This window comes from Rhinolophus sinicus, chromosome X (genome assembly GCF_036562045.2).
Source record: "Rhinolophus sinicus isolate RSC01 chromosome X, ASM3656204v1, whole genome shotgun sequence".
Classification (NCBI taxonomy): Eukaryota; Metazoa; Chordata; class Mammalia; order Chiroptera; family Rhinolophidae; genus Rhinolophus; species Rhinolophus sinicus.
The window spans coordinates 11,078,404-11,103,541 of NC_133768.1; the positions used below are offsets into that span (position 1 = coordinate 11,078,404).

General features: G+C 38.5%; 1 protein-coding gene across 3 annotated transcripts in view; it reads left to right on the forward strand.

The window, feature by feature from the left end:
- Positions 1 to 25,138, forward strand: part of GLRA2 (glycine receptor alpha 2) — a 191,444-nt gene that overhangs the window by 74,169 nt on the left and 92,137 nt on the right. For all 3 annotated transcript variants that reach the window (XM_019746238.2, XM_019746239.2, XM_074323744.1), the window contains 3 exons: positions 4,516 to 4,598; positions 7,744 to 7,881; positions 9,499 to 9,713. In XM_019746238.2, coding sequence (XP_019601797.1) covers positions 4,516 to 4,598; positions 7,744 to 7,881; positions 9,499 to 9,713 — 436 coding nt within the window. The remainder of the gene's footprint in view (positions 1 to 4,515; positions 4,599 to 7,743; positions 7,882 to 9,498; positions 9,714 to 25,138) is intronic.

A 25,138-nucleotide genomic window follows, 5' to 3' on the forward strand; every position in this document is an offset into this window, starting at 1 on the left:
AGGTGCTCAGAGAATTGTCACTATCAATGCTATCATCATCATCATTTGGAAAAGTTTCCTTATTAGGTGTCTGAATCCTACAAGAACAGCACAGGTCCTGCCCTTTCCAATATAGCCGCATACTGCTGAGGGTTTGTAGTACGCTGCAGTGTGCTAGACGGGGTCCCCAAACAAAGGAATGACAGCAGCATACTTGAGACTCTCTTGCTTTTCCTGAAAAACCCAGAAGTATTCCGTTGTCCTTCCTTTCCAAACAAGACAGACTATCATAACCATTAGAATTAACTCTTCCAAAATAGTATGTTGGCAACGGTTGCTTTAGGCAAGCTCACTTATTGTATATCTACCTGCAAATTCATTTTCTCTCCAAATAGCTTTTTTTTTTTTTCTCCCAAGGATCTTTCACTGGGAATGGACTCCCAATGCTAATACCACTCAGATCCTTATGAACCAGTAGTTCATTAATGAATCAACGTGCCTTCTGTCCACCATAACACTGTAAAGTTAAATGGTTAATTTGCATCCTTCTAATAATGTGAAAACAGTCCTGGCCAACGCAGGTGAACCAAGCTTCCTGGCTTTCCTCCAGTATGATTTGCTTTATGTCTAGTGGGAATCTGCCAGCAACTTACAGAAGGGGCCAGGCAAGCTTTGCTGGCTTCCTTTGCCTGTCTTGTAATTTGGCAACATCCTGTGGGTTCTGATGACCAGGCTCCTCTCTTCTGAATCTTTTATCCTTTCCCATTTCCGCAGGACAGAAGCTTGAAATTCTCCCACAGACCTTGAGGACACAGATTCATTCATTTGTTCAACAAATATTTACTGACTACCTACTCTGTGCCAGGCACTGTTTTAGATGGTAGAGAACAGCAAGTCCAAGCTTTCATGGGTCTTGCATTGTAATAGGGGAGAAATAAGTAAATAAAAATATAATATTTGATTTTACAAACTGTAAAAGTAACTGAAACAGTTTACAATGTCTGCCTCTATCAGTCATTTAAACTTTAAGTAAGGTATAAACTCAAGAGCTGGTTTTATGAGCAAGGTGAACTGGAGAGTAGTAAGGAAGGGAAGTGAGATTTGGGGACTCTGACTTCTTATGCTTTGTCTTATTCTTTTGCCTTTAAAATCAAAATGTTTGCTCAGCCTTCTTACTCTCAGTGAAGCAGGGCGCTTCTGTAAGGAAACTTGGTTCCTTCTCCTGTGCAAACGGGAGCAGAGGCCTCCTGAAGGCTTGTATGTCGGCCACAATGACAGTGGAGGAACGTGTGATAATGCTTCCGGAAATGAGTTCTGTAACAGAAATCAAACGGAAGATGGGCAGCCTCGGCTCACTGCCTTCAGGTGCCATGGCCTTAATATTTTAGACTGTGGGAAAGAGGAGAGCAAATCTGACATGCTGTAGGCAGTGTCTGCCAGCAAAAAGTCTGAGTTTCAATTAAAATACTTTCTGTGAGACCCACCAAAAATAGATGGAGATCCAGAGTAAAGGAGATAAAAATTGTTCACGTTTTGGTATAATGCTCCATGTGTCAGTCTTATTTGATGCAATCTCTGCATCTCTGTACAAAATAATAAGCTCATTTCCCCCTTTTGAAGGTTTTTGACTGCGAAGAGAGCAAAAGGGAATGTTCTGGGGTGATTGACGGGAATATTCTAAATCTGGATGCTTGTTAAATGGGTAGATATAGGATGTAACAAGTCATCACGCCTCATCTTAAGATTTGTGTGCTTTTACTGTGTTTAATAGTAGCTTCAATAAAAAAGGAAAAAATAATTAAAGGGCAACTCTGCATTTTACACCTACAGATGTTTGGTGAACTGGACATCATAAACAATGGCCTGCACAGCCTGTGAAGGGACAGATTAGAGCTTTACAATCACTTCCCATTTGTTCAGCTGACAACAGATTAGCAAATCACGGAACTGTTAACTTTCCTCTTTGTTACTGGCACCCATTGGGTTCCCACACTAAACCTATCTAGAAAGGAAATGAAATAACACTAAGGAGTAAGGGAAATAGCCACTGAGTTTCCAGCTGAGACAAAATTCAGGGACAGTTTCATGCTTGGTGGGAATTTCTCTCAGTGGGGTTTTCCATGCTGGTAATAGTTTTGACCTCAAGAATTCTGGGTCCCTGTAGGACTGTTAGATCTGCCACAAAGGCAGAAATAATTGTGTGTGAGGCCTCTGCTCCCTAAATAAATGTGAAAAGTTCACTTCAGAATAAGGTCATATTCAAGACACATATAGTTTAAAATATTAAAATCAGATTTTTTCAATAGGAAACAAAATACAGTTGAATTCCATGTTGCATGCTTAAGTTGGATTCATTTCCACTGTTATTACTTTGTAATTTCTCAAAAGTAGGAAATTTCCAGATTTTCTGATTTTGATTCACTTAAATTATGCACATACTGATTATTTTTGTATGATGAACATATTTTTGTTTGATGAAAATATTTCCTCTTTTAAAAATAGGAAAGAATAGATTCTCACTGTGTTAATAACAATTTTAAACTCATACTTTTGCAGTTTTTCCCCCCTTAATAAAGCGTCTGATTTTTTTTTTTAAATTTAATTACTAAAGATTTTCATTTTAATCCTTTTACTCTGCCTTTATAAAGAGTTTGTGGTATTAATCCCAATAAAATTGTGTTTTTGAAAAAATTAAGTTTTTTATACTGGGAAAAAAATCTAAATATCTATATTTATATCTATGTCTCTAAATGAACACTTTGATTGACAAACATGATTTTTCTTGTCTAAAATGCTATTTTTAAGTCAGTTGTTTAGAACTCAAAACTATTTTTTTTCCTTTAGATACATGGTATTTGTGTTCTCAGGATAGCCCACAGAAGCTAGGTAACTTATTTAGCAATGAAGGTGAAATACTGTATGTTTATGGAAAAATGTAAATAATAAGATTATAATAGAAGATTGCTGAATAAAACAGCATTTTATAATTCTACCTTTCAGCTATTATTTGAAGGCATGTTGAATTACATAAAGACATCTTCAAATAACCTATACTTGTCAATACAGATAATGAAGAAGAGTAAAAACAAAATATGAATCATCCCACCAACCAAAAATATCTACTACTAATAGTGTTTTGCTTATTTTCAAGAATGAAAACATATTTTTACATAATTGAGATTATACTGCACTGTTTTGTATCTTGCTTTCCCCAATCATTGTTGTATTTTAACCATTTTGAAGTTTGTCAGCATAGATTCTTTGTCTAATCTCACTTCAAATCCCAAACCTTTTCTTTCTTTAAAATATGTATGCCACTACTTTTTGTTTTGTCTTGGCTTATATAGAACGTATAAAATGAAGCAGAGAAAGGAAAGAGAAGAGAACCAGGAGGTGAGGGTGAGAATGAGCATGACAACAAGGGAAAGTTTAGGTAACAGTGCCAGAGTCAGAGGGGTCTATGGATATAAAAGATTTTTCAGAGAAAATGAACAAATATTGGAGCAGTGAACTTTAGAATGACAGGGATTCCGGTATTGGAGCTAAATGGGAAAAAGCTTCATGTTACCCCTTCCCATCATTTGACAAGGAGATGGATATATATCAAGTTTAAGATCTTGCTTAGGGGACAGAGACTGGTTGAGGCAATACTGGGGAGGGAACCCAGATATGCTGATTCTCAATCTTAATTTTCTTCCTGAAAATCTGAGGTATAGAAAAGTGGAAGAGCAAGAAGTATGCACCATCTCCTTGAGGACTAGAAAATGAAATGCTGGAAAAGAGATTGACCACACGGATGGCAGCTCAAACAAAATCCTGATATAAGGCTTGGTCAGAACTGACTGGAGTCTGGAAAAGGAAAGAGGCAAAGGGGAGCAGAGTATCCCCTCTTGGGTGCAGAGAGGTGAAAACTATGTACAAGCCACTATCCTTAAGTGTTTTCTTTTTTAGCTCAAGGATTACTTGCTCCAGATTTGTCAATATTCTAGAATGAATGCTACAATATATTGTTAACCCATCCATGTAGATGAGCAAATGAAAAGAGTGGAGTTAAGCATTTGCCCATTTGATGGAAGGAGAACCAATGCTTATCACAACCAATTATGCTCATCATATCATTTATTGTCCTTGAAGCAAAGTCCACCTGCCCAAAGTATAATTCTAAAACAGTATAAACTTTGTCTTTTGGACATCAATATGGGTAAGAGCCCAGTGTCCTTGTTACACTATTTCTCAATGCTCTTGTTGATTCTAGAATAAACTTAAGACTGGTGCCACTGGGGAGGTGGGAGTCAGAGGCTGGAAGATAGGAAATAGAAAGGGATTATCGTGAAATTCTACAATATTTTAAAAATTTACCAATGACTACTGTTCATTTGAAAAATGCCCTGAGAGCTTAGATTTCATTATTTGAATCAGTGTCACTTTGCTTTAGTACTAAACGTAATTTTGCTTTCTTTCTCAAGAATCAGACCTCACAGATTAAAAAGTTATTTTTCTTTCTTTCTTTCTTTCTTCATTTTCTTTTCTGCTAAGACTCACCTTGACCTTATCCTGTCCCATGGACTTGAAGAATTTTCCAATGGATGTCCAGACTTGTACAATGCAGCTGGAGAGTTGTAAGTCACCACTGTTGAAATGACTGCCTGCTCATTTTAACCAATAACCTGGTTCTTTTAGTGTGTCATTAAGGAGAAAAGACCCATAAGACTCATTTTCTACCTACTTCCAACTGCCAAGGTCCTAATGAAAGGACAAGCAAAAGTGCGTGTGTATGTCTCATACCCAGTAGAGCATAGAGAATCTTTCAAATAAAAATGCCAAATAACTCACCCTCCCTCACAAAACAAGCCTGATTGAGTAAGCTTTTCTTTGAAATGAAAATGTCTCCTGGGAAAATAAAGATTGTTAGTCATTCAACCTCTATAATGAATTACTCTCTAATCAGAAAATTGTATTTCTTTCTATCTTATGCTCATATAGACCACCACCCCAAAGGAATTTGGGCAAGAAGGGGTAATTGATTTGAGGACAAGATACAGGATCCTTTGTCAAAGGAGGATGGAAGAATGAGGGACATGCGATGATATGGAATAAGGGGCATCTCCCGTAGATGGGCAGAGGATACACAAAGGCATGGTGCAGGAAGTAGAGAAATGCTATCTACTTTGCCCCGTTTATGGCCTAGCCTTGATGCCACTGAAATCTTTGACATATGCCATAAGTTGCTGATGCCTCCAAGGTAGTGGGATTTTCAGACAAGAGCCATGACATTTTTTTCTGGCTTGCTCTGTCAGTTTCTCTGTTTGTAAAATGCAGAGAATAATGAGTCCTATTGACCTACAGGGACGGCGGGAGATTTAATGAGGCTGGAGCAAAGAAACAGTTTTAACTTCTTGGTTTAGAAAAATAATAAATAATATTAAAAGACACATCACCTATTATTAAAAAAGAGTCAGTGACAGGGTTTCCTTCTGATCATTAAGAACCACCATAGAGTTCCCTTAAAACTTCCTACAGAAATAAACAAAATAACAAACCATCTTTGTTTTAAGAAGTTGTCAGGGATAAAATGAATATTTCTGATTTACAATAAACTTTATATATTCTTTTTCCCCCTATTATCCCTTTTCTTGAGAAGAAAGTTAAGAAAAACAGTTTCTTACATAATGATTCCTTCTGTCTTCTCTACTGCGCCACACTCACCCCTGCCTCAACCCAACATTTATTTTCTCTATAAAACAGCAACCATAGCTATCACCTGAGGCTTCACCAAGGCTTTAAAAACTCCAATTAGTAACTATGATTGGTCCTTGCAGGACCTAGAAATAGTAAAATCAAAGAAGGAGAGATATGTGTTTACCACTGACTTTGAATGTAAAGCGTAGAAACTACTCTTTACTTTCCACCCCCACCTTCCCCACCTCTTCACCTCTTCTGTCTGCGTCAGGCCAGGGCTTCAGGGTGGCTGACGAGGACTATCACTGCGGTGGTCAGTAAGAAGCTTGCCAGACAAGGACGTGGGGTGCTTGATGATGAGCTTCTAGTATTTGTTGGAGATGCCCACGAACTCCTCATGCAGCCTTGGAATAAAAGAGATAGGGTTGGCCATCCACTCCTTAGAACATCAATGCTCGTATAGGGTTCTCTTTGTAATTCCTTGCTTTCCATGTTATTTTTTGGCTTTGAATGGAAAAGATGGTCCAAAGACAGAGGAAAGTAGATTCCAATTAACTTTGCCATTGATTTCTGGGTAGCTTTGGTGAGTCCCTAATTTGCAGTAAACAATTATAAGAATCTATAAACTTAATAAACGTGATGAGATTATTGGCCAACCAAAAACTCACATAACATCCCTGTCTTTCTCACTCTCATTTTAGAGTTCACATATCACAAACAAAGGGGGAGGGGAGAGAAATGATGCCTGAAGGAAGAACAGCCTTCATTTCTAGGGTACAAAAAGATCCAGAAGCACTTGACAGATAATGACCTAGTTCACAGGACCTTGGAGACTTAGAGCTAACTTTGGTTTAGAAAACTGGTAACAATCTTATTTTGGATGGCTCAAGAGTCATAACAATATCGCCTTACGTAATGGAGAATGTTTTACTTCACGTTAATCACTGTGATGAGTGGGCCCATTTAGCAACACAGTAGCACAAATGAATATGCTTGATTTGCATATTCAGCAACTCCCGCTTTTTTTTTTTTTATTAGTTTCAGGTGTACAAAACAAGGTAATAGACATTTATCATTTATATGCCTCACAAAGTGATAACCCCCCTCCCCCAACCTACTACCCCTCTGACATTGCACACAGCCATTACATTTCCAGTCTCTATTCTTAATGCTGTACTCTGCTTCTTGTAACTGTATGTATATATATATATATATATATATATATATATATATATATATACACACATAAAATTGTAGTTGACATTCATTATTGTTCAGCTTCAGCTTCAGGCCTACAGTGCAGTGATCAGGCATCTACATCTTCCTTGAGGTGGTCTCCCTAATGGGACAAGTGTCCATCAGATACCCTACAAAATCTTTAGAAAGCACAATCAGTAACCACAATATTGCAACAGGGATACGAAAATCAATTTGGGTATGTAATCAATAATGTTATAAAGATTTTGTAAAGCAACTCCCTCTGAAGTTACCTGCCTATAGCTTTCCCTATTGCTAATGTAACTGAGGATTGACCATAAGGACTTCAACAGAAGCTTTCTGAAAACAAAGCTAATACAGCCAAGGACAGGGGCCAAGTTGCAATGGGAATGCTTTAGGCAGGTCTGTGATGAATGCATTCTCATTAATAAATTTAAAAAAAATAAGAATGTTTTTCATTTGAAATACTAAGACTGGTCCATGAATTGTATTGTCTCATTTGATTGTCACAGACATAGCTCTGTCAAGTAAAGACAGTCTTCAAAGGATTTTCATATTTGTTTACTTGTTTGTTCTTCAGAAAGATTTAGTGAATAAAGAAGGCAGAAGAAAATGGACTTTACAGATTCCACTCTCTCATTACACAGAAAAAGTCATTCAGAAATAGCTTGCTGTCTTCCATTTCTTTGGCTCCAGTAACAAGTGGTTGTCATGATGATTGCAGCTCTTTTATTAAGAATGCTTTTGAGTTGATTGAGCATGTGTGTGCTTTAGACCATCTTCTGATTTCTTTACATGGATAGCTAGACTTTCAAGGGTCTCTTGGAAAGATGTATTCAATTTTCCACTATGATTTGCTTACTCCAGTTGGGTACACGATGAATGACCTGATATTTGAGTGGCTAAGCGATGGTCCAGTTCAAGTTGCTGAAGGATTGACCCTGCCCCAGTTTATTTTGAAGGAAGAGAAGGAACTCGGCTACTGCACAAAACACTACAACACTGGTAAGTTTTCTTTCAGCTGCTAAACCTAAGTGAGCTCCATCTGCAGCTTGGGGTATATATCCCATCACCTTAATTGTTACAGTCTCGTACCATATTTACCAAGAAAATGGAGCTACAAGGCAAGGACCTGGGCTTGGCTCCAAACCCCCTCAACAGATAAGATACCTATACCCTGTGGAGTAGGTCAGTGAGCACAACAGAGAATTTCTCCAAAATAGAGAGAAAAGGAAAGAGATGTGGGAATCTTTTGCTGTTCTTTTGGTGACCATCTGCTGTCAAATGAGTCTGAGGAAAGTTGTCTGAGACCTTCCTTGTAAGTGGTACAGGAAACATATAAATCCTGGCCGGTTCCTGGCATCCACTTTTGACATTGGATTCTCATGTCAATTTGCACTCTCTGCCTTAGTGAAAGGGAGGAATAACACAGGTCTTTGTAAACCCAGAAACACAGCTGTTGGGCTCTCTGGTTCTGGACAGCAAAAGGAGCTTGGATGAAAATCAGCTGGCGGGAATTCAGCTGGCTCTAAAGTCGTGCATTGTCAGTAGTGCTGACAGACACATGAGGCAGCGGAGGCACTGGAGGTAGAAGCAACAAGTGGGCATCTGTTGTTACCTGGAAGATGATGTCTGCCCAGTAAAGCTGATGGCTTTTCCTATGAATGTCCCAGTTTTGATACCACACAGCAGATCACAGAGAGACCATCAAGATATGTTCAGTGATGGCTCCAGGTCCCTCGCTGAGCAGAATACTCCAGGAACACTTGTTTCAGCAGTCAACAGTGCTTCCTATAAAGTAACTAAAACCTGATTCCAAGGTGTCCCTCCTGAGCACGAAGAACCCAACCCCATCTCTTATAAATTGTGTGGGCTAAGCCAAATGGCCTTCTGAGGTTCTAACTCCAAGCCAATTAAAGAGGGAAAACCGTGGCAAGGTGAAGTATACTAATATACTTCCCCTTGGACGTAGTATATTACAACTTTTAATGGCTTTATATGCACTCTTTTTTATAGGCAATGCAACACTGTAAACAGATTCTAGGAATATTCTAAATGTCCTCAAGCAATTACCCAGAAGGCTAGGAAATTTTTATAATGACTGGACTGTATACATGGCTTATAAAAATTAGTATTTTTCTCTTGCTATTGGTAACACAAAAATAGATACACAATTACCCAAATACTCTGGAAGCTCCATGTGAACTTTACTACTTAGGAAGGAATGGTTTCAACTATTACATATATTACATGTTATATATTACATGCTGTATATTATATGCTATACATATGTGCTGTAGGTTATATATATGCTACGTATTATATGTTATAACCCCACAAAATGTGAATATTTTGTTTCCACTGGTCAGTTTATGACCGTATTGCAAATTAATATGCCACACGATTTTCATGCAGTGACTCTTTGGATCACTCATTCTCACAGTCATTCCATTACTGGTTAAGTTGGAAATGGTTACGTAGGGTGAACGTTTTGCGCAATCTTCCAAATCCATCTGTAATACTCTTAGTTTTTTGTTTGTTTGTTTGTTTTAATAAAGTCAGAGGCTGGAATAGGAAAGATAAATTCAAATTGGATTTTACATCATCATTTCCTGCTTCCAGGAAAGTTTACCTGCATCGAGGTTAAGTTTCACCTCGAACGCCAGATGGGATATTATTTGATCCAGATGTACATCCCCAGTCTGCTGATAGTCATTCTGTCCTGGGTCTCCTTTTGGATAAACATGGATGCAGCCCCTGCCAGGGTGGCACTGGGCATCACCACAGTCTTAACGATGACTACCCAGAGTTCAGGCTCCAGGGCATCTCTGCCAAAGGTAAGAAATCTCCTCACTTGACAACAAGTGACCTGAGAGTTTGTGAAAGGTCTTGTGGGCTGGAGGATTCTGGGAAGACAGAAATATTTGCCATTCTGTGGCTCTGTTGTAGATACAAATGCAGTAAGAGAACCAAGAGCTGAGTTGGAGAGAATCAGAGCTCTGAGGATGTGGGGCAACTTCATAATCAGATCAATTAGTGGAAAGAGGAATCAGGGTGGAGAGAGCAAGGAATGATCAGAGGCAGAGGAATGCTCGGGAATTCTGTCTGAGAAGCCATTCGGTGCTTTTGACCTCACGCGGTTTATGAACCATGAAGCTTGCAGGAGTTGGAATAAGAGTAATGCAAAACTTATGTTGTACTCTCAAGTATTTATTGGTGAAGTTATTGTGATTTGTATGCTTAGTAAAGTCACTTACAGTAATAAGTTTGAATTAAGCTCCTAGAAGTTTACACAGAAAAGCTATACATATATCTATCTATATATCTACGTCTATATCTATATCTATAATGAATGTATAATATTAGGGTGCAGCAAATCAGATACATGAATCTTTGCTATGCCTTAATTTACTTTAATGGCAGATACACTACTATTTTTGAGTGACACAGTTGCCTAGAGAAGGAACAGTGGAGTCATCCAAGCTGGTGAAAATTCCAGCAACTGTGGCAGGTTGACAGAGAAGTGTGGGATGGATGGCAGGGACACATAGACACTTTTTAGCACATCAAATAATAATCCATAATGGCTGCATAATCTATTTTTATGTAAAGCAGGCCCTTTGCATTTGTAAATATTGCTTAAGCAAGTAATGATAAATGTCCTGCTTGTGAAATTCCCCAGGTCCCCAGAAGTGTGCCTGTGTGGGTTTCCCCGTTTCACTGAGTACATTGAGCAGTTGGCTTCAATTTTACAGGAGTGTGAGTTCAATTTAGTATTCAGTGTACACTGCCTCACACGGGTTGAGCAGTCTCTCTAAAACCCAGTTCCAGAAAAAATCGTGAAGTAATCCCATATCTTTGCTGGCTTGGCCTTCTGTTCAGTTGTGCTACATTTGACATGATGTGAAATGTTAGGTTGTGTTCTACATTATCTCCTGTGTTGGAAGAAAAGATGACATATGGAGGAGGTCGATGGCCATAATAGAGATGGGCGGGATACTGGGAAAATACTTATGCAAACTCTTCGAGTTCCATGCCTCCAAAGATAAATATTAGATTTTGTATGCTAATAGCGAAAGGAATAGATCTGTCTCTGACACTGTTTTATTTTCTAGAATAACAAATAGTACAAAATACCTGTGTGATATTTCTGTTGGAATACAGATGCCAGAAATACTAAGGTTTTTTTCCTGCTACGTAATCACAAATCAATTTTACCTAATAGGAATTCTAATCCACTCTGTGCCCCCTCCCAAACAAATTCATTTGCTTATTTCTCATTAGTTATTAATTATTGTCATTACTGCATGCCAACCCCCAGGATGCACAAATATGTATTTTACAATTTAATAGTTAAAGTACTGGTGACAAATTGTAAGCAGATAGTGTTGAAACATAAGACATTTAGCCTCCGACCACTTATTGCTATGAAAATAGTGGCAATTTATTTTCAAAATGGGAGTTTGCATTTTCATCAATTTGTTATTCATTAGCATTAGCGATTATGATTCTACATCAATGGTCAAAACTGTTGCTAACTAAATGTTCACTGATCAGTGATCTTTGTACGTAGAGACAATCAGGAGCCAAATGAGGGTATAATCAAAAATCATTTTATACTGGGCACCGAACTCATGGTGGTTATTTTTTTTGCCACCAGTAGGTTTATCTTCCTACCTGTATTTTTCTTAGGCTATTATTAAACACGGTTGGCTGTCAGCTGACTGTGGGTAGATGTGACTCACATGGATGACAGTGAGAAAGGAAAATGGGATAAAAAGTGAGTCAAGGAAAATAATGGACCATACACTTACTTACACACACACACATGCACGCACACATATAAAAACTAATTTTAATTTATAAACACTGCAGTCCCTGAGCAGATACTCCACTATGCTGATTGTACAGGTGTTCTAGGGTTTTTTGGCAACAACCTTTTACAGAGTAGGCACACACATGACACTTCAAAAGTAAGACATGCTTGCTATAGAAAAGATAGAAAACAAGAAGATATTATGAATGTTAACCATCCAGTAAGTGACTCTTAAGATTTGGGTATATTTCCTTCCAGCCTTTTTCTTAATATGCACATTTGTAAGCAAACCCACACGTGTGCACACACAGAAAATTGAGATCAAACTTTTACACAGTTCTATACTATGTGCCATTTCCCATGGCATTAAAAATCTATCATGAACATAATTTGCAATGACTTAATAGTCTGATGTATTAACTGGCATTTATTTTACCATTGGGGATCTTTTTTGCTTTGTTAAGTATGATCATCGTAACATATTCGTATATGCATTGGTGTCTCACTGTGTTCTAGGAGACATACGCATATATAGTTTTAAATCTTATTTTGCAATGTACAAAAGAAAGAACTGAGAATGATTAGAGTGAAGGAGGGCTAATCTATGGTAAGATGCCCAATGGAATGCATGTTCCATTCAAGCAAAAACTTCGTCGTGTTTATCATGTTAACTTCAGCACCCTGAACAGTGTGTGAGTTACACGAGATCAATAAATCCTCATTAAATGGACATATTACTGAACAGCCACGTACGCCCATGTAGAAGACAGACTAGAAGCAGATCTATGGATAAAAGTTTTACAGAAAAATATTAGAGTTTTAATATATGGAAGAATCTCATAATAATATGACATGTACTATAGAGGAACAGAATTTCTCTAAAGGAGTATATTGTTCTTTCTAGAAGGTCTCAAGTAGACTTTGGGAAGTTAAGAATATGGCCACAAACATCTATTTTGAAACACAGGTAGGCCTGAATCTAAATCTTAGAAACTTCACTCAACCTCTCTAAGCCTATTTCCTCATTTCTAAAATAAGAATATTATCTACCCCTTTCAAAAATTAAATGAGGATGATATGAGGCATTCCCTATATAGTTTAGCCCAGTTTTTGTACATGGTAGGCACTCAATTCATTCTAATTGTTTTCATTGTTCCCTGTCCATAATGTAACAGAAGAGACTTCCATGTGATGGGAGGTTATATTACAAGACTCATATAAAGGGCCTTATGAATAGAAGACACCATGTTCTTTGAGTGGTCCATTATTTGGTTGTAGTCATTCTGTCAATGAGAGGAGCCAAAGTTTCTCATATGCGTGTGTGTACACGTGTGGCAATGTTTTTCATAGGTAGGCAGTTCATTGAATGGGTTAAACTCTAGAGGGTCTGAATAAACAACGGCTCTGATTTTTTTCCCAGTCACTGCCATTAAACATCCTCGGTTGGTTCTGTTTTCCCTGCCCCTGGAGGACACTGCAGGAAGATTCCAGAGACATGTCATGCCATTAGACCCAGAATGAACAAATGTATATTTTACAATTTAATAGCTAGGTAAAGTATTGGCGATAAATACTTTAGAGTAGTCCATTGTAAGATTTTTCAAAAGTCATCTGCCCTGAAACAAAGCTTCAGTCTCAGTCAATCCAGTGCCCTTTCCCCCCTTGCCCCCAGCTCAGGCCTCACCTTAGGCTTGAAGATGTACAGTGAGGTGGGCACATTTTCTGTTCCTTCAGTTCCTCCCCTTGCTTTTCCAATTCTCTTCCCCACTCCTGATGCTGACTACTGTTGAGGGCTGACGGTGAAAGGGTGGATGGAAAAAAGTTCTTGGTGAGTGACACTGTTATATTCTAACTCTTGCCTTCTGTAATGGCAAGCCTCCAAATGCCAGCCTTCTTGTGAGTTGAACTTGAGTTCTTTGCAGATCGCTGAGGATCCCACACATGACACCATTCCTGGATGAAATAATGCACTCTTTGGCTGATGTCTTACAATCTCCTCTTAGGTGTCACTTCCTAGCATCATATCCCATACAACTCCTGGGGTCTCCTTACTCAGGTAGACAGTCCTCCTGGTTGACCTGTTTGCAAGATTATTCACATCTGGCTATCTTCCACACCATTCATTTGGCCCACCAAGAACATGCATTCTTGCCTTGCTAAATAGTGGAAATGCAACTTAATTGTTAACCCTCCTGCCTTCACCTTATCATCTTGTGTAGCCCAGCTATCCTACTGCCTTCAGAGTTAATCCAGGTAAGAAAAAAGTATTGGTGTTCGTGTTTTCATACAAAACTCAAACTACTAAGAACACATGGCAGGTTCTCCTAAGAACACCTTTATTCTCTGATCCAGGGCAACTTGTTGGAATTTCAGCAGCTCAGCAGATATATGACATGTGGGGGAGATGCTAGTCTCTTCTCTTACAGGGGTGGGGGCAAATCGCCTTCTCCCCATCTGTAGGAGAGAAGGGAAAATGCCACAACACTGTCAACATCCACAATTTGTATTACTTCAATTAATTCTTTTCAAATGTCTAGTCCTCTATAATGCAGGGTGTTGGGTGTACTAACGCAGGGTGTTGGGTGTAATGGTCTCTAGACAGCTTTTTCTTTCTTCTAGAAAGCCCTGCATCCTGCATGCACATGTTTAGAATCTCTCTTCAGAATGAGGCTTTAGGCAAAATTCCGAGACAGTAAGAATATCCCATTCCCATGCTGTTATACTTATAAAAAAACATACTTAATTTTAGAGTTTTATCCCTATGAGGGCAAGGACTCCATTGATTTTGCCCATGCTTACATACCCACCATTAGCACACCTGGCTCATTGTAGGTGCCCAGTAAAGAGTCATATAGCGAATGAATAAACAGTGTTGAAAAGACTTGTAGTCAAGTGGTATTCCATGTGCAATCTAATTGGCAAGTCATTCATCCATTCATTTAACTAACATTTATATATCTGTGCTAGAGGCGGGGAAATCAAAGATAAATAAAACATAGTCCCTGCCCTCAGGTACTTGGAATGGTGATTATTAAACAATGTGGAAGAGAGTCACACGTCATATAACAACGTTTTGGTCAATGATGGACTGCATATATGACGTGGTCCCCTAAGATTATAATGGAGCTCAATTTTTCTGTAAGAAAGGGGAGGATATGTAGTTCAGAAGGAACTTTTTTTCTCTAATGGGAGCAATATGTGTGAGGTTTGGTAATAGATTCTCACTCACAGCACCTCAATTATGAGCACACAGACGACATCCCAATCAGTCAGCCACTGACCTGTTCAGCACAGAGAAGCCTGTCCCCCCACTCCTCCCAGATTTACATACTCACAGCCCTCCCGGATCTAGCCTGATGGTCTTCAGGGTACATTGCTGTAAAATCTTCGTTGAGGACCTAAGAACCTGTACAAGGACACAGGTCCATAGAAGAGACTTTAACAAGAATTAAGTGCCACTGCTAGAAAAAGCTTTCTGTGGTAGGGTGGAGCCAGCCTGCCCCGATATTTTGGAAATATTTTCAGGTCGTAATGCTGTAAAGCATAGATAAGTTTTATTTCTTCCATTAGTTCGATGCCAGAGAGAGCCCTTTGTGCCAGACAGGGTCAACAGAACCAAAAATTTTTTCCAAAGTCAAAATACTGCATTCTCAGTTGTACATCCTCTCCATGTTAAACACTCTTTTTTTTAATGAATACTACAAAGTTCCTGAATCTGACCACCACTCCAACATGCAGTAGCCAAAACTGCATGGCCATGACTACCCTCTGTGTTCCTTTGTCTCTCCATTTTAATTTCTTATTCCTACTGATCCTCAGGTCACCTTTCACTCCCTCCTGACAGTCACTATTATGATGATCTATGCCTTATTGATAACTTAAGATATGCAGATGACACCCTCTTACTGGCAGAAAGGAGCAGTGATTTGAAACGAGGTCTGATTAAAGTGAAAGAAGGAAGTGCCAGAGCAGGACTGCATTTGAACACCAAGAAGACATAAATCATGACTACAAAAAAAATGTACAACTTTAACAGACAATGAAGACCTCTAAATTGTTCATTTTGCCTACCTTGGCTCAGTCATCAATTCAAACAGAGACCGCAGCCAAGAAATCAAGAGAAGACTCGGAAGGGCGGCAAAGGAAGATTTAGGGATGATGACCAAGAGCAAAGAAGTGTCATTAGAGACTAGGCTAAGACCATCCACTCCCTCGCATTCCCAGTTATGAAGTATGGATGCGAAAGTTGGACAGTTGAAAGGCTTATAGGGAAAAAAATGATTCATCTGAATATAGTGTTGGGGGAGAGCTCTACGGAAACCCTGATCCACCAGAAAGATGAACAAGTGGGTCCTAGGGCAAATTAAGCCTGAGACATCACTGGAGGGAAAAATGACAAAACTGAAGCTGTCCTCCTTCGGGCACATCATGAGAAGACAAGGCTCTTTGGAAAAGACAATAATGCTGGGGAAATAGAAGGCAGCAGGAAAAGAGGGAGACTGAATATGAGATGGACTGACTCCATAAAAGAAGCCATAGGCTGAGTCTCCAGGAGCTGAGCAGGGCTGTGAGGACAGGACACTGTGGACGTCACCCATTCACAGGGTTGCCAGGAGTTGGAACCAATTCAGGTGTGTTGCACATAAGAGCAACACACCTTACCCAGCCAGTTTCTCCTAAATATTTCATCAACCGAGCCCATATCCCTGTTCATGGAGCAGCACTGACATCTCTGATGTTCTATTTCCGACCCGGTAGGAAGGAAGCACGGGGAGGGCTTGTGGGACAGTGTCTACAAAGTGTACAGCAGGGGACAGTCATGTCCTAGACCTTCACACTCACTCACACTCACTCACTCACTCACTCACTCACTCACCCAGAGCAGCTTCCAGTCCTGCAAGCTCCATTTATAGTAAGTGCCCTATACAGGTGGACCATTTTTTATCTTTTATACCATATTTTTGCTGTACCTTTTCTATGTTTACATATGTTTAGACACACAAACACTTACCACGGTGTCACAGTTGCCTACAGTATTCAGTACAGCACATGCTGTGCAGGCCTATAGCCCAGGAGCAATGGGCTACCCCACACGGCCCAGCTGTGCAGTAGGCTAGACCGTCTAGGCGTGTGTAAGCGCCTCTATGATGTCCGCACAGTGACGGAACCGCCTAACGACGCATTTCTCAGAACATTAAGCAGCACATGAATGTATAAGAACATCAAAGAAGATGCCTAACCTATTAAATGGAGGAGGGAGAAAGGACAGGGAGAGGGGGAGAGAAGAAAGAGGAAGCCAGAGGAGGAGGGAGAAAAGGAGCAGAGTTAGGAAAATGGCCTGAAGGAGGGAACCTGAGCTGAATCTATGAAGCCGATTAAATAGGTGAAGCAGGAGGAGATAAAGGTCATTCCAGGCAATGAGGACTTCCTACTCAAATAAGCTTTTCTAGAAGACAATCTGGGCAGGTTTCCAACATGCTTCACAAATTTTAAACACATTTCAAGAAAGAAACTTGTGTCTATTGATTCCAAGTTAATTTCCTGCCTTCCTGCCAACCAAAGCTTTTTGTGGTGTTTGCTTTGTTTGGTCTGGTTTTCAGAAGTTCAATCTTTTCCCTAAATACAGGAAAAATGAAATACCAGCATAATATCTGTTCCATAGGTACCTTCCATTTAAAGCTGTAAAATTGGTTTTTAAAATATATCTCTGCCAACCTCCAAGAAGCTGTTCTGCTGATCAAGTTCTAAATGTTTGGAGCATAAAATGCCCAGTGGCAAAATAAAGGCTGGGTGTATTGCTGTCTTTCCCACCTGCACGAAAACACCAGGATGAATGGAATAGAAGGCTACGGGACATCAGGCAGGGTTTGGGTGTGGCCAAATAGGGTTAAGCAATCATTTTCCTCACTCTGCTATTATAGCTGAATGAGTTGTGGTCCCTCCTAAATGTGTCTTCAGTCCTCATCTGTGGCAGCAGCCCGGAGGCTGTTAGGTGAGAGTGCGCATTGGTAGGGAACAGTTGGGATCACACAAGGGCACAGGTGACTCTGACAAGTCCATAACCATCTTCTTGGAACGAGGATCCAGAGGCATTGTCTTTAGCCATTATTAACTGAGATGCCCTATTTCCTGTATAAGGAAATTTCCCCTTACTTTTCAGCCATCTGGTCAACTAAGACCAGCTGGACCATTTCAAGCAGCTGCCAAACCCAGGACAGCTTGGAATTTAAAACAAAAGAGGCCATAATTCTGTCACATTTGGTCTTGTTTTCTTCCCCCATGGGAATGTTTCTATATAGAGACTGCAGCAAGAGAAACTATGAAAGCAGTGAGACGAATACCTATAGAAGTTGTGAAATAAGCACTTGTTTGGATGTTTGTTTTAACTAAAAAATAAAGATGACTGCTCCGTGAATCAGGTACATCCCCAGCTAATTGGAATGAATTTCCTAGGTCAGATCAGTATTTCTGAAAGAGGTTGGGAACCATATTGTCTTGTAAAATCAGGACTTCACTAAGTTCTTGGATAAAAGATTGAAAACTCAGAAATCCCAAGCTTTGGCAAATTGATCTGCAGGCCTGCTTGCTTTAGCCAGATGTCTGCATATGTGAGAGACTTCATAAACCTTTCCTCTGACATTTCCCGAGCCACAGCAAATTGAAGAGTCATTGATGTAGTGAGTGTGTGATAAAAATATGCAAAGCGATGATGTGCATGAATTCTCTTGGGACAGAGCTGGAGCGCCACTGGCACTTGAGTTCAAGAATATCGTTGGCAGCCTTTACAGGGATGCTGACAGTCGGAAAAGCTACCCAGGTTGTGCTTCTGCTCAAGTTCTGGTGAGGCTTATAAATTTGGGGGGAATAGCATTTTGAGGTTCAGGATAATTTTGAACTCTTTCCATTTCACTAAAATGGATAACTCTACCTGGCTCATAGAGGCAAGTGTCTTCAGTTCTTATAAATGCCACACGGTAAGGAAAAAGCTGAACGATTATGGAGCATGTCCTACATACTCAAGATATAGACATAAAGAAACAGAAATTCTGTCCTTAAGAGGACTGACATATACATAAAATAGGAGATTGGATTCAATAAAGGCAATGGGGTAGATTTTTTACAAAAATGGCTGTACTAATTCTCTCTGTATCAATACCCTTTGGGTAATAGCCCTCTCCCATTTGACTGTCAATTTGAACATATGACTTGCCTTGGCCAATGGGACAGTGGCAAATATGACATAAGCAGAGACTTGAAAAATGCTTATAGCTAGCTTTCTTTTGTTTGCTTGGGACTCATATGAACACCACCATGTGTGTTAGGTCAGGATAGCCTATTAAATGATGGAAGACACATGGACCAATTATTTCAATTACCAAGATGACAACCAGCTAACTATCACCTCCTTGCTCACTGCTCCAGGCACACTGGCTTCCGTTGTGTTTTCCAAATATGCCAGGGACGTGCTGTCATCCCTGGGCCTTTGCAATAATTGTTCTCTGTGCCGGGAATGCTCTGCCTCTTGATATTCACAAAATTAAATTTTCCACTTTCCAAAGTCATTATTCAAATCTTACCTTCTCAATAAAGCCTGTTCTGGCCACCGTGTTTCCCCGAAAATAAGACCTATCCAGACCATCAGCTCTAATGCGTCTTTTGGAGCAAAAATTAACATAAGATCCAGTTTTATTTTAATATAAGACCAAGTATAATATAATATAGCATAGCATAATATAATACCCAGTCTTATTTTAATATAAAACTGGGTCTAATATAATATCATATAATACAATACAATATAATGCAATACCAAGTCTTATATTAATTTTTGCCACAAAAGTCACATTAAAGCTGATGGTCCGGCAAGGTCTTATTTTCAGGGAAACACGGCATTATCATTTCACCCATGCCCTCATCAAAAAGTTGACCCAACTCATCCTTTTAACTTTTGTTTCCCCACCAGAACTTATCACCTTATAGCAACACTACGATTTATACTGAGCTCTATTATGGATTATGTTTACTACATACTACCTGTTTCCCTTAGCTTGACTGAGAGCTCCATGGAGGCAAACACCTTTATCTAACTTGTTCCCTATAACAGCACCCAACCTATAGTATCTGCTCAATAAATGTTTGTTGATTAAATGAATGAATATATACATCTCTAAAGTCTTGTCATTAAGAAAAATCCATCCAACCTTTCTTAGGATACTTTAACTGGTGAGTCTATACCATAGAGAATCCTGGCTTCCTACATTATGTTACTCCAACATAACATTCTTATAAAGCTTCACTTCTCTGATTGTATCGAGGAGTGTTATATTCATTTTTTTAATTAAAGTTTATTGGGGTAACAATTGTTAGTTAAGTTACATAGGCTTCAGGTATACAATTCTGTATTACATCATCTATATATCACACTGTGTGTTTTCACAACCCAGAGTCAGTTCTCTTTCCATCACCATATATTTCATCCCCTTTACCCTCATCTACCACCCCCCCACCCCCCTTACCCTCTGGTAACCACTAAACTATTGTCTGTGTCTGTGAGTTTTTGTTTCATCAGTTTTCTTGTTCCTTTGTTGTTTTCAGTTTTATATACCACATATCAGTGAAATCATATGGTTCTCTACTTTTTCTGTCTGACTTATTTCACTTAGCATTAAATCTCAAGATTCATCCATGTTGTCGCAAATGGCACTATTTCATCTTTTCTTATGACAGAATAGGATTCCATTGTGCAATATATACCACATCTTCTTTATCCAATCATCTATCAAAGGACACTTTGGTTGTTTCCATGTCTTGGCCACTGTAAATAAAGCTGCAATGAACATTGGAGCACATATATCTTTACAGATAAATGTTTTCAGATTTTTTGGGTAGATACCCAGGAGAGGGATTGCTGGGTCATATGGTAATTCTATTCTTAATTTTTTGAGGAACCTCCACACTGCCTTCCATAGCAGCTGCACCAATCTGCATTCCCACCAACAGTGTATGAGGGTTCCTTTTTCTCCACAGCCTCTCCAACACTTGTTACTATTTGTCTTGTTGATGATAGCCATTCTGACTGGGGTGAGGTGATATCTCATTGTGGTTTTTATTTGCATTTCTCTGATGATTAGTGATGTTGAGCATTTTTTCATATGTCTATTTGCCATTTGTATGTCCTCTTTGGAGAAATGTCTCTTCAGGTCCTCTGCCCATTTTTCAATTGGGTTGTTTGTTTTTTGTTGTTGTTGAGTTGTATGAGTTCCTTGTATATTTTGGATATTAGCCCCTTATCGGAGGCACTGTTTGCAAAAATCTTCTCCCATTCAGTTGGTTGCCTCTTTATTTTGTCGATGGTTTCTTTTGCTGTGCAGAAGCTTTTAAGTTTGATATAGTCCCATTCATTTATTTTAGCTTTTACTTCCCTTGCCTTTGGAGTCAAATTCATAAAATGCTCTTTGAACCCAAGGTCCATAAGTTTAGTACCTATGTTTTCTTCTATGCAGTTTATTGTTTCAGGTCTTATGTTTAGGTCTTTGATCCATTTTGAATTAATTTTGGTACATGGTGACAGATAGCAGTCCAGTTTCATTCTTTTGCATGTGGCTTTCCAATTCTCCCAGCACCATTTATTGAAGAGGCTGTCTTTTCTCCATTGTATGTTTTTGGCTTCTTTGTCAAAAATTATCTGTCCATATTTATGTGGTTTTATTTCTGGGTTCTCAATTCTATTCCTTTGGATGTGTATCTGTTTTTCTGCCAATACCATGCTGTTTTGATTATTGTTGCCCTGTAGTACAAGCTAAAGTCAGGTAGTGTGATAACTGCAGCATTGTTCTTTTTCTTAAGATTGCTTTGGCTATTCGGGGTCTTTTGTGGTTCCATACAAATGTGATGATTTTTTATTCTATTTCTTTAAAAAATACCACTGGGATTTTGATGGGGATTGCATTAAATCTGTATATTGCTTTGGGTAATATGGCCATTTTAACTATGTAGATTCTTCCAATCCATGAACATGGAATGTCTTTCCATTTATTTGTGTCTCCTTCAATTTCTTTAAAAATGTCTTATAGTTTTCAGTATATAGGTCTTTCACATCCTTGGTTAAGTTTATTCCTAGGTATTTTATTCTTTTTGTTGCAATTGCAAAAGGAATTTTTTTTTTATTTCTTTTTCTGAGATTTCATTGTTAGTATATAGGAATGCAATGGACTTTTGTACGTTGATTTTTTTAGCCAGCAACTTTGCTGTATTCATTTATTGTTTCTAATAACTTTTTTGGTGGAGTCTTTAGGGTTTTCTATATATAGCATCATGTTATCTGCAAAAAATGACAATTTAACTTCTTCTTTTCCAATTTGGATACCTTTTATTTATTTCTCTTGCCTGACTGCTCTGGCTAGGACTTCCAATACTATGTTGAAAAGCAGAGGTGATAGGGGACAGCCCTGTCGTGTTCCTGAACATAGAGCAAAGGGCTTCAGTTTTTCACCATTAATTATGATATTAGCTGAGGGTTTGTCATATATGGCCTTTATTATGTTAAGGTATTTTCCTTCTATACCCATTTTATTAAGTGTTTTAATCATAAATGGATGTTGTATCTTGTCAAATGCTTTTTCTGCATCTATTGATATAATCATATGATTTTTGTCCTTTATTTTGCTAATGTGGTGTATCACACTGATCGATTTGCATATGTTGAACCATCCTTGTGCCCCTGGGAAGAACCCCACTTGGTTGTGACGTATAATCTTTTTAATGCATTGTTGCATTCGATTTGCTAGAATTTTGTTTAGGATTTTTCCATCTGTATTCATCAGAGATATTGGTCTGTAGTTTTCTTTTTTGTGTTGCACTTCCCAGGTTTTGGCATCAGGGTAATGTTAGCCTAATAAAATGAGTTAAGTAAGTACTGTCTCTTATTCAATTTTTTGTAAGAGTTTGAGCAGGATTGATATTAGATCCTCTTTGAAGGTTTGGTAGAATTCACTAGTGAAGCCATCTGGTCCCGGACTTTTGCTTTTGGGAATGTTTTGATGACTGATTCAATTTCCTTACTAGTGATCAGTCTATATAGATTTTCCAATTCTTCATGATTCAGCCTAGGAAGGCTATATGTTTCTAAGAATGTGTCCATTTCTTCTAGGTTATTGAATTTGGTGGCATATAGTCCTTCATAATATTCTTGGATGATCCTTTGTATTTCTGTGGCATCCATGATAATTTCCCCTCTTTCATTTCTGATTTTGTGTATAAGTATCTTTTCTCTTTATCTTAGTGAGTCTAGCCAAGTGTTTGTCAATTTTATTAATCTTTTCAAAGAACCAGTTCTTTGTCACATTAATTTTTTCTATTGTCTTTCTGTTCTCTATTTCATTTGGTTCTGTTCTGATTTTTGTTGTTTCCTTTTGTCTGCTGATCTTGGGTTTCATTTGTTCTTCTTTCTAGTTTTTAAAGTGTAATGTGAGGTTATTTTTCATATTCTTCTTGTTTCTTGAGATAGGCCTGTATTGATATAAATTTCCCTCTTAAAACTGCTTTCGCTGCATCCCCAAAATTTTGGTAGGATGTATTTTCATTCTCATTTGTTTCTATGTATCTTTTGATCTCTCCTCTTATTTCTTCTTTGACCCAGTCGTTCTTTAAAAGTATGTTGTTTAATCTCCACATATTTGTGGGTTTTCCTGCTTTCTTTTTGCAATTGATATCCAATTTCAAAGCCTTGTGATCAGAGAATATGCTTGGTATGATTTCAATCTTCTTAAATTTGCTGAGGCTAGTTTTATGTCCCAATATATGGTCTATCCTTGAGAATGTTCCATGTACACTAGAAAAAAAATGTATAGTCTGATGTTCTAGGATGAAGTGCTCTATAAATGTCAATTATGTCCATTTCATCTAATGTGTCATTAAGGGCTGCTACTTCATTACTTATTTTCTGTTTGGATGATCTATCCATAGCTGTCAATGATGTATTTAGGTCCCCTACTATAATTGTGTTTTGGTCAATTTCTCCCTTTAGTTCTGTTAGTAGTTGCTTGGTATATTTCGGTGCTCCCTGATTGGGGGCATAAATATTGATGACTGTTATGTCTTCTTGTTGTATTGTCCCCTTTATCATTATGAAATGTCCATCTTTGTCTCTTGTTACCTTTTTTATCCTGAAGTCTGTTTCATCTGCTATCAGTATGGCTACACCTGATTTTCTCTGGATACCATTTGCTTGGAGTGTCAATTTTCATCCTTTTGCTTTGAGTCTATGTTTGTCCTTGTAGCTGAGATGTTTCTTTTTGAAGCAGCATATGGTTGGGTTTAGTTTTTTGATCCAATCTGCTACTCTGTGCCTTTCTATTGGTGAGTTCAGTCCATTTACATTTAGGGTGATTATTGATATATGATGATTTACTATCATTCTATCTTTGGTTTTCTGGTAGGACTGTGTCTCCATTGTTCCTTTGCCTTTCTGTTGCTGTCTGTTATTTCAGTGTGGTGGTATTCTATGATTTTTCCCGTTTCTTCTTTTTCTATGTTATATATTTCAGTTATGGATTTTCTTTTTTTGAGTGGCTGCTATTAAGTTTATGTAAAAGAAAATTTGATGTTTAGAGTATTCCATTTTCTTCAGCACGCTTACTTTCTCCATTCCCTTGTGCCGGTTCAGATCTTTACTCTCTCCCCTTTTATGTTTCTGTTGTTACAAATTATCCCTATTTATGCCGTGAGTAGAATTTGAATTCTGTGCTGCAGTAGCAAGTTGTCTTTTTCCTCTTTTTGTTTTTGTTTTTCTTCTTTACCCTGTATGTTATGTGTAAGTGTATAATGTCTTATTTGGTGGAGGAGTTGCCATGTCGCGCTCCTGTCAGTCTGTTCGTAATACTAGTCATGATTTTGTATTCTTTTGCTTTTTTGTTTCAGGTCGAATAGCCTCCTTCAGTATTTCTTGTAATGTAGATTGTGTGTTAGAAAATTCCCTCAGCTTCTGTATGTCTGGAAAGGTCTTTATTCCTCCTTCATATCTAAAGGATATCTTTGCTGGGTATATTATTCTTGGCTCATAATTTCTCTCTTTCAAGAGTTTGAATATTTGATTCTACTCCATCCTGGCTTGTAAAGTTTCTGCTGAAAAATCTGATGACAATCTAATGAGCTTTCCGTTGTAGGTTACCGTCTTCTTTCCCCTGGCTGCCTTGAGGATTCTTTCTTTGTCATTAATTTTTGACAGCTTCAATATAATGTGCATTGGAGAAGGCCTGCTGGGGTTGAGGTAATTAGGTGTTCTATTTGCTTCTTGGATTCGAGGATCTAGTTCTTTCCACAATTTTGGGAAGTTCTTATTGACTATGTGTTTGAATATACTCTCTGTTCCCTTCTCCTCTTCTTCTGGTATGCGCATTATTCTTATGTTGCTCTTTCTAATGGAATCAGAAAGTTCTTGTAGAGTTC